Source organism: Sarcophilus harrisii, chromosome 3 (genome assembly GCF_902635505.1).
Source record: "Sarcophilus harrisii chromosome 3, mSarHar1.11, whole genome shotgun sequence".
Classification (NCBI taxonomy): domain Eukaryota; kingdom Metazoa; phylum Chordata; class Mammalia; order Dasyuromorphia; family Dasyuridae; genus Sarcophilus; species Sarcophilus harrisii.
Window position 1 is genome coordinate 540,524,557 of NC_045428.1, and position 10,702 is coordinate 540,535,258.

Genomic DNA, 10,702 nt, shown 5'->3' on the forward strand with positions numbered 1-10,702 from the left:
TACTACCCGCAAACAGCCGAGCGGAACAGAAGACAAATATCTGGGTGTGTTCCCAGAAGTCACTGCTTCCTGTACTGCTGGCTCTGTCTTTCCTAGCCCGCAATATTGCTCCTCACCAAGAATTGAGAGCCTCCTCCCCTTCCAGGTGCCCGCCCACCCAGCTTGCCGATGACTCCCATGAGGGCACAGACGTTATAGGAATGGACAGATGCATCAGGCTTTTCTCTCAATAGGGTCACAGAAGGTTTTGCTTTGGAAAATTCAGTCAGGAATATAGCACTAACGTGGGTTCCTTCTAATCCAAGAAGTGTAGAAGTTTCCGTTCTATCAGTTAGGGGAAGAGGAAAGAGTAGGGCTTTCTCTCTGGAGTATGAGACAAGCACCCACTGTGCAGAGTGAGATCAGTAGCACACACTTGTGAGATAAATGGAATATATCACACAAGTCTGTTTTTTATTAGCATGGAAAATGGAAACAAGATTAGAAGAATATATAACATCTTAAAGAGTCACTGAGTTCTCTAAGGTGGGGGCACTTTGATTTTACAACCCTGGGGAGGGCTGAGATTTAGCAGGTGCCCCAGCTGGTCAGCTCCACTGCCCCTGGAATGATTACTCTTCTCCCGCGGGGAGATTATCCTCAATTCGCTTGATGAATCGCATCCTGATTTCTGTTACCCCGTCTCCTTTCAGTGTGTCCTGAACAAACTTCACATCCACTGCCATCTGGACCTGTGCAGAGAGGAAAAATGGGGCTGTTGGTAGAGCTGGCTTGCCTGCTTACAGCTTCACAGAGTGAAGGCCTGACTGTCCACCTCAACTTACCAATGGCTGTAGTCATAATGAGAGCACTTTGAAAATGTTAAATTTTCTTGGTATTTCTTTTTTTAATCAGCAAATTCTAGATATACACCCTCTTCACTCTTATCCCTCCCAGGGAGCTTCCCTTTGTAACAAAAAAAAAAAAAAAAAAATTTACTCAGCTATTGCAACTACCCCAACCACCCAATGGCCCCTTTACCTCTTCTAACAATAAGAGGTGGACTTCTAGGGTGCGGAGATGAAAACTGACAATTACAGACATAGAACTTTCTCACTTCATTGAAATCCCTTCTCACTTACAATTATTTCATCGTTGTTTTCTTTCATTCCTGCTCAGTGCCCTTTGCATCAGTCCATACAAGTCTTCCCAGGTTTCTCTGAACACTTATTAATCCTAACTTATGGTGCAATGACATTCCATTCCGTTCATATACTAGAATTTGCTCAGTCATTTTCTAATTCATGGGTACTCACCTTGTTCACAGTTATCTGCAACCAACACTGTGGTTTCTCTGGGCCCTACCTGACTTTCCTGATGTTTATATCTCATGCCCAATAGTGGGGATCTCAAGGTCAAAGGGGACGAGGGAGATGATTTTGCTTGCTTCTGGAATATTTTGACCAATTTATAGTTCTACTAATCTGCCAATCAGTGTGTCTATCTGCTTGGGGTGATGCCAACACTGACTATTTCCATCTTATGGCTTCTTTGCCAATTTGATAGGTACAAGATGAAACTTCAGAACTGCTTTAATTTTTATTTCTAATTATAAGTGATTTATACAGTTGTTGATGGTCTGCAATTCTGCTTTTGAAAACTGTCTGTTTCTATCTTTTGACCTCCGATCTACTAGGAAGCCAGGGCCTTTTTCACAGACTAACTCTGATAAGTTCTATCTTCGCACTCCCATAAAGATTCAAGACTGTTCCCAGGCTCCCCCCAAAAGTATGTCTATGTGGTGTTCTTTGTAATACTTTAGAAAATGTCTCCATTTATGCCATGTCAGTGATGACAATCTTTAGATGTAATGGCCTCAATGAAGAATCACCACTAACAGCTCTAGATGGTGACTTGCATCAGACTGGGACCTGAACACAGCCTTTCACAGCTTGTCAAAGGCAGTTGGTGGTGCAGAGAATAGAGAGCTAGGACTGGAGTCAGGAAGGCCTGTGTTCAACTCAAGCCTCAGTCACTTACTGTATAATCCTGGAGAAGTCACTTTACCTTTACCTGTCTCAGTTCTCTCCACTTTAAAGTGGGATAGTAATGAAACCTACATTGAAAGCTTGTTGTGAGGATGAAGTAGAATACTATTTGTAAAAAGCACAGAGTACACCCTATATAAATGCTTATTCCCTTCCTTCTTAATTTCTCTTCATAGACAAAGAGACCATAAAATGTCCCCCAGAAAAGAAAGGGTCTCCCTCCCCTCATATTCATAAAGAGACATCAAATCAACCAGTGCTATGACAAGTACCCTGGGGCAAGGCTTGGAAGAAGCTTTCTGAACTCAAATGCAGTCAAGGAAGGAGGCTTGACATTAAAGAAGAAAAATCCTGGGCAGGTCAGCAGCCTCTCTACTACAGCCCTTTTTCCAGAAGAAAAAAGTTGCACTCACCATTTCCAGGGCTCCTCTCAACACCCCGCATAGGAGATTGGAATAAATGAGGGATGAGTGGTTATCAGGAAGCTCCACGAAATCGACCAGAGGGTTGTTTTCCAAGATCAGGGAGAATTCGTCACCAGCGGGGCTCCAGTTGGTGATGCTCGGGGTGATGCCCAGGTACATTTTAAATGCTACCTATTAAAGGTATATAGAGTAGCAGGGGTAAAGATGGAACAATGAATGATCCTCCTTTCTCTTCCTTCCCATGGTACCTTTCTAGCTAAGGTAACTATACTGGCAATAGAGGCAGGCGAATGATGCTTTGGGCTAAGGGTTCACTCTCCAGAAATAATTAATGGAAAAATATTTCTGCCCATTCAAGACTATAGCCTCTGGGGTAACACACTGCAGAATGAAGCTCTTGGGGGAAAGAAGTGCTCACAGTTTCTCAAACAAACATTCTAGATGAAAAAAAAGAAGAAAAGTAGAGGCAAGCATTGTAACCATCCAAAGCAAATACAGGAAGAAAATTCAAAGAAAACAATCATAGCCACTAAGGCCCAAGGGGTAGATTTCTCACCCCTACCTATGTTCCTCTCCTGACAATGGGGAACTTGGGTTATGCTGGGCATTTTTTCCTGGCCTAGGAATCACCTGGGCACATTGTTTTCTCGATATAGGAGATCACTTCATCAGTTAAATGGAAATACCAATGTTGGTTCTAAAGTGTAAGGAAAATGGTGCTCTCACAATCCTTTAAGCCTGATAGTTAGATGCATATAATAAGGAGGATGGTCTCCATGATGGAACAGCAAGAGCCTCTTTCCATGACTGACCCCTCCCCTCCGCGCCCCCTGCTCCCTTCCCCCCCCCCCCCCGACGGCGCCGCCCCTCCCCAACGCCCCGGCTCGCTTCGCCCCTCCATCCCCAAAGCACCCGCTGACATCCCGCCCCCCCCCCCCCCCGAGAATTGCTACATTGAAGATTAAAAGATTTTAGAATTCAGAGAGGTCTCACAACTCTCACAACTTAGCCATCCCTTAACCAGCTTCCAGAAGTTCTGGAAGTAAAACACAAAGGGTTCTGCAGCTATAGTGGCTATTAATTAGCAATGCAGTATAGCCAGAGTCCTTTCTGAAAGAATGAAGGAGAGAATGCCTGGGGCCCGTGAGAGATGACCTTGGCGATAACATCTGCTGTTTCCCGAAAGTCATGACATCTGCCAACATTTGACCGAGCCAGGAAATCTTCAATCAATCGGACACCAATATTGTAGCCCCTGAAAAGGTGACCAGACAACAAATCGCAGGGTAATCTCCAGAATATGGTTGTCAGGGCTTGGGAGTAAAACAAAGGATTCCAAAACTTCACAATAAATCTACTCAGTGAGAGTGCAATCAAAGAGCTCTGGCACTGGAGGAGAACAGCTTCAAAGGAGCTTTTGCCAAGTTCCAGAAGGACAATAAGGTCCTAGTACACAGGGTACTGCCCCCACTCCCCAGCTTCCCAAAGAATAGAAGCTCTTGCCTCAAGAATAACTCACTCACATTTTGTCCAGCTGTTTGTTCACATCTTCATCATTTTCGTAGTCCTTGCAAAGCTGGGTGACCAGAGCTCCATAAGTCAGGGTAAAAAGCTCAGAACTCTAAATAAGATTCAAAAGGCAGTCAGTACCAAGCACGGGAAAAATAAAGGATTGTGTAAATGGGGTAAAAGACACTGGTGTTACTTTCGGGCTTCAGAAGAAAGTCACCTGTCTGCTGGGAGAAAAAGTCAACTCCAGCAAAGCTGCAGTGAGCCGGGACACCCAGTACCCTGCCCAGGACTAACCCAGTAGAATTTGGTCTAGGCTCATTTAGGGAAAGGGTGGAGGAGGGCGCTTTGCCCAAGAGCTCCTGTCTAGCAGTCAAGTGCCAACAGCTTATGTGAACTACTGGCCAAGGCTGGATTCCACAAAGCAGAGGCTGCCATCCCCTGGTACAGAGCCCAGGGCTCAGCCCCAGACTACCCTAGCTCAAGAGACGAACCATGGCTCCCCCTGGTGTATTCTTGGACTATTACTCCAAGTCAGCACTGGAAGACTGCTGAATATTCCATCATTTGTCAATCATCCACTGTTCATTAGCATGCAATTTGAATGGTTTCTTCAGAGTCCCCAGGGAAAGCCTGTCCAAATAACTGGACTCTAGCCTCTGCAGTATCTTTATAACAGCTCCAGTCCTTGGACAGCAAAAGGCACTGCTAGTCAGGAGGGAAGGAAATCAGGCCAAGGCTACCTGCACTCTCTAAGACAACAGATCATAGCCTTCATCCTGAAAAACGTTATCAGGAAAAACAAGTTCCTTCTGTCTCTATGTAGAGCTTCAATGTTTCCTGGGTGGCAATGAGTGTCATGCACTGGACTGCTGGGTGTTGTGATGCTAGAAGCTGTGCAGTTTGGGAACAGGATGGGGAAGCAATGGAGGGAAGGGCTGCAACAACTGAAAACATTTTTGATCCAGTTCAAAATGTTGCCCTGAATGCCTTTCAACAATAGCTGTCAGACAATCACGGCAACTCTTTTCTCAGATAGATGAAGAAATCTATCACCTACCATGAGACGCAGAGATGCCGAAGGTAAAGGAAATGGCAAATACCAATACTACAGAATGAAAGCAGCAGGCAGGTGGAAAGAAGGGAAAAAAGACAATATCAGCGTTAAATAAGAAAGACAGACACATATGGGCAAGACCACAATCTGCATCACTAAGTCACAAAGAAATAGGGCTGAAAACAGAAGTCAACCCAATAAGCCCCCATATAAATTGGAAAATGAGTGAATTAATTAAGGCACTTAGAGAACTGTCATTCTGAGGTTAAGGCTCTGGAATTGAGATACTTAAGGACAATGCTGAAGGTTTTAGGTTAGAGGAGTACTTCAGTTGCTTTTGTCTCATCTTACATGAGTAAAGTTATGCTTTAGAATAAGAGTTACACTGTGGGTTAACAGTATTTAGTACTTTATAGACGTCCACAGTATGGTGCTGGGCTTGAATTAAGAGAAAAAAAGAACTGGGAAAGAACAGCTATTCTTGAAACTATCTATGTGACACAGACAAGGAACAATTGCTTTGAATCATAAGTTCCTCCTCTATAAAATAGGTTTAATCTTACTGGTAGAACCTACCTCACAGAGCTGTTGTGAGGATCAAAAGAGCATATATATAAAGAACTTTTCAATCTTTAAATTGTTAAATAAATGTCAATTATTACTTTGAAGAGTCCCTGATGTCACACGTGTGGGAACCCCTTCACTGGAGTTCCATACCTTCTCTTTTTATGTTATTCAGGTCCATGTCTGCCCAACCTCCAAAGATTTACATAGGGGTTTTTCTTCAATTCTGTTAGTATCTTGATGGAGAAATAATGTACCCTTGGAACTATGCCTTGTCTCTCATTTTCACTATATGTCTGTCCTACTGCTTCCCCATTAATAATGGTAAAACTTTCTTCTTCCCAGAAAGCTTTCTAATGTTATTCCAGTAGATTCTCATAATATTCCTATGAGACAAGTTAAACAGGTACCCTCACTTTGCAGATGACTTCCATGAAAGTCCTACTCCAATATGATGTTTCAGCAAAATACACACCAAAGTGAAAGAGACTGGCTTAACCATAGATATTAAGAAAAAAAAAAGATTAAAAATAATATTTCTCAGATTATGACATACAGTTGCCTAGCAGTCTATAAAATTAGCCTAATATATACCTTGGACAGGTGTTAAACTCACAACTGATTAGGAAGACATATTGTAGATCTCATTTGGGAAATTGCAAACTACTTGCTTATTCTTGCAAAAGCCTATTTCTTTAATGTAATATTCTCCTAGTGATGTTATATGGTTACAAGTCAAGGAACATCATGGTCTTGGCAGAATCAAAATTACAAATAACTAAAAGGCAATGAAGAGAGGCATGATAGGAATAAGCAGGCTGTAAAAATATTATCACTGGTGAGTTGTATATTAGAAGTGCCATGAAAGGCATTACTGAGGATCTTCATGAATTAAAAAGAAAGTAGGCAGGTCATGAAGCAAGAATGAAGCACAGAGAAATTATCCATGTGGTACATAAGTGCTTCCAAGATATTAAAAGTACAAGAGGAAAGCATTCAGTTCATTGAGATCTTTTAGATATAATTTGTGAGAAAATACAAGTATTGTATGGGATGAGAAGACACGAAAGATCCAGGATCTACATTGGTGGAGGAAACATCTGTAATGATGAAATTATAAGTCCAAAGTATCAGCATTTAGAGTTGAGGGAACTGAAGCCTGGAAAAGGGAGGTAACTTGACCAAGCTCATACAGCTATTTATAGAGCCAGCATTATAACCTAGATCTCTGAATTCCTGGGGTTCAGTGATCTATTTCACAAGGCTATCTCCCACAACTTTATTGTTACTAATTAATCTCTCTCTCTCTATAGTATAACCATAACAATAATGATACACCTAACACATTAGAGCCAACTGTGAATGTCTGATTTAGTCATGCTAAGAATCATAAAGTTTCTTTAACTCAACTGAAAAATTCTAACCAGGGCATCTCCAGGAGACATTTTACCAAATATGGCAAGCAAGGACAGACTTTAAGGAAAGACATTTTTTAAAAATTAAAGTCAAAGACCTGGCATTTATAAGCCTTGGGCATGAATGGATGGAGCACATCCAGCAATTACCAGTCCAAAGGTTTGGCCTTACTACATTAAGTCATGAGAGCTTTCCATTCATTATTAATAACCTGAAGTTGGGATATCTGCCCTTAATATCAGAAGCCCCAGTCCATGGTGATGCCAAGTAATCTGCAAATCATAATCATTTACACTTTTCACATGAGGGCAACAAGCATTTATTCATGCTGCTGTTCCCAATTCCCTGCCAAGAACAACAGGTACCAAGAGATAACAAAATCTTGTCCAATATCAGTCAGATTCTCCCAATCTAAGATGGAGGCCCCTAACTTCTGACTCTCTGTTCCCCATCCTCATTTCTAGGTCTTCTCTTAAGAATTCAAGTTTTTCACATTTTAAAATGTAAATATGTTACTTTCTGAGGGCTTCTGAGTGGCACAAATTAGGCTCTCAAAAGGAGCATTAAGAATTTGCTATTTGTCAGTTAACTCCCCCCAATTGAAACTGGGTTTCTACCCCTAAACTTAAAGAGCTTGATATGAATGATTAATTGCCTTTTGGAGCCAGCATTGGAACCATCATTCTAATGTAGGAACAAATCAATCCAGCACTGGCCAGCATTCAATTCTCATAGCAAATCTGTGAGATAAGTCAAATGTTATTATCCTCATTTTACAAATGAAGAACAACTTTAAGGATATTATTTTCCACTGTTTGTAGAGTAGGATGGTTAATAAAGATGGTCCTTTGCCAGGTATTCCATTCTCTAGTTCATCCATCCATTTTCCTCCTTCAGGCCTTGCACCTCAAAGGTTAGCATCTCTGATCTCTGAGGGATGAAGATTATAAACTTAGGTTACTAATAATAAAGAATGGAAACAGCTGTGATTAAGGTCACTGGCTGATTTTTCAGTCGGGATTAGAGAGTAGTCATAGACAGACAGAAATAGCCAGTGAATCGCTTTTGTCTTTCAAATGCAAAAAATAAAAAAAAGAAACCATGTTAAGAGGATAATTTAGTTTTTCAGGTCTACAAAAGAATTGGTAATCAAGGCTGAAATAAGTATCACAAAAAGCAGAAGAAACTTTTGCTGATACAATACCAAAGAGTTTGAAAAGTATCATATCTAAGCCCACATCAATATTTAGACAGCTGCCTCTGTATAGTGAGTGCTATAGGTATGAATTACTTTCCCCAAGCAATGAAGGACAAAAGGGGGAATGATTGTTTAAAAACCAGACAGCAGCAAACAATCCTGCGCTGTACTTCCAGCTGGAGCACTGGACTTCCAAGTTAAATGAACTCCATCGCTTTTAGCTGTCACCTATCATTTCCAGGAAAAAGTCAACTGTTCATCTGCATTCCCACTTTCTGCTACTAAATTCCAAAAGAAATCTTGTTTTCTCCCAATGAAATCAGGTCACAAGACTTTTAAGAGTGATGATAAAAACTCATTGTTTCTAAAAGAAAAAAGTGTGATCATATATGTAGAGCTAGAAGACATCTTCTTGTCCAATCCCACTTATATTATGCAAATATTCAAATTATACAAATCCCACTTATATTATATAAATGTGGAATTTGAAGCCAGGAGATGTGACTGGTATAAGTTTTAAAAATAGATGTTGTCACAATAAGGATTTCTGATCTCTTGGGTCCTGGGTTTCTCTCTACTCATGATGCTGGGTGAAGGTATACTATCTCGCCAAAAGAGTGGAGTGAAACAATTCAGTCGTGGATTGGAGATCCTTGACTGTGGAGCACTTAGTTTTTTACATATCAAAAAACTAAATAAAAGGAGAGAGTATGAGGGAGGGGGAAAAAAGGTAGAAAGAATATGCCACAATTAAAAAAAAAAAAAAAAAAAACAATGTGGAAAGCTCCTTGGCCATGAGATAAGGGTTCTGATTCTCATAAAGACGCTTGCTTTTCCATATATATGTATGTAAGTTATGCATAAAATCTCTGTTCTCAAATCCATGAAAGGAACCCCCTCCTCAGTCACATTACAGACCCTCCTTTTGATCTCTGGTCGCCATGGAAGCTCCAATTACAAGGCAGCTAGCAAGCACAGTGGACTGAGTGCCAGGCCTGGAGTCAGAAGAGCCTGTCCAAATTTGGCTTCTGATACTTATCGGCTGTGTGACCCTGGGCAGATCATTTTACCCTGTCTGCCTCAGTTTCCTCATCTGTCAAATGAGCTGGAGAAGGAGATGGAAAACCTCTCTGGTATCTTTACCCGGGAAACCCCAACTCCGATCCAGCTCCAGTTATGGACTTGCCCCTAGCCTGTATCAGACGGCTCCCCTCCAGCCTCCCTCAGCCAGCCCCACAACAGATCCCCCTCTATAAGCCTCCCCTCCCGTTTCCACATGCATCTCTCTCAAGCCAGGCAGAAACAGCCCTCTAACCCTGTTGCTCCCGTTTCAGACCCTGTCCCGAGCCTCCCTTCCTTCTTTCTCCTTCCAGTTGTCATTACAAGCACCTTCTCCTCTCAGCCTTGGAAGCTAAGTCCTTCCTAATGTCAACAGTCCTGACTTGTCTCGCCCCTGACCGGGGCAGACCCGCAGAGTCCCGCCTCCCGCTTCCGCCACCCCCTTAACCACCAGGATGCTCCTCTCCCGGGAAGTTCTCGGCACAGCCCCTCCCCCACAGTGCGCTCCCCGTGACCCCTGCTCCCTTTCTCCCCCCCCCCCCGACGGCGCCGCCCCTCCCCAACGCCCCGGCTCGCTTCGCCCCTCCATCCCCAAAGCACCCGCTGACATCCCGGTGCTCCGCTCTGTCACCCAGCAGGCACAAGGTTCTCCTGATCTCAAGGAGCTTCGGTTTGAGAGAGGAGAGATAACCTAGCGATACCGGTGTGATTCCCTTACTCTCTCCCCCGCCCCCACCTTCAGAGCCCCCTCCCCTTCCTATTCCCTCGAGCGCCCCGCCTCTCTTCCCTCAGCAGCTCCCCTCCCCCTCAGCCGCCCCTTCTCGCCCTCTGCTCCCTCAGCGCCTCATTTCCCTCCCCCTTGGACTCCTCTCATCTGTCCCGCTTTTAGTGCCCCTGCTCCGGAACTCCCCCTCCCCCTTCCCGGCACAGGTCCCACGCCCCGCTCCCGGTTACCATTTTCTTGCTCTCAGTGCCTCGATTCGCTTGCCTCGACATGGCGCCGGCCGCCCCCGCCTCAGGCCCGCTCACCTACTCCCCGGTACCCCTACCCCCCTATCCCCCCCCGAACTCCCCAGCCCCGTTCCGGCCCAGCAGTAGCCTCACAGCCTGGGCCTCAGAGACTGACAGACCCCCTGACCCAATGCGCAGGCGCGATCTGCTGCAGGGTACCACGGGAGTCGTGGTCCTGCTTTGAAGCCGCTCTCTCTCTCTCTGACCCTGTCCCGGGTACTATGAACTACAATTCCCATAAGATCCTTCATCACCGCCACTCTCCGGGCGCCGTAGAACTACAATTCCCAGTGTACCCCACGGGAGGCTAAGCCGACCGGAGATCCGGCAGAGCAGAGAGCCTGCGCCTCAGAGTTCATATCGCTGGGTGGCGCCGGCGACTTGCATTAGAAATGGTGAACATCAGCCCCAAAGGGTCGTTCCTCCCAACTCCGCT

At 44.1% G+C, this 10,702-nt stretch overlaps 1 protein-coding gene across 4 annotated transcripts; it reads right to left on the reverse strand.

The window, feature by feature from the left end:
- Positions 1-396: 396 nt before the first annotated feature.
- Positions 397-10,396, reverse strand: TRAPPC3 (trafficking protein particle complex 3). 4 transcript variants are annotated; one of them, XM_031962160.1, is made up of 5 exons: positions 10,210-10,396; positions 3,976-4,073; positions 3,608-3,707; positions 2,441-2,623; positions 397-731 (listed from the first exon to the last, which is right to left on the reverse strand). In XM_031962160.1, exons 1-5 carry the CDS (start codon positions 10,249-10,251, stop codon positions 612-614), a joined length of 543 nt encoding a protein of 180 aa, XP_031818020.1. In that variant the 5' UTR covers positions 10,252-10,396; the 3' UTR covers positions 397-611. The 4 variants fall into 4 exon arrangements, with proteins under 4 accessions (XP_031818020.1, XP_031818023.1, XP_031818024.1 ...); XM_031962163.1 differs by lacking the exon at positions 10,210-10,396 and adding an exon at positions 9,856-9,990; XM_031962164.1 differs by lacking the exon at positions 10,210-10,396 and adding an exon at positions 6,177-6,314.
- Between the last annotated feature and the right edge of the window lie 306 nt (positions 10,397-10,702).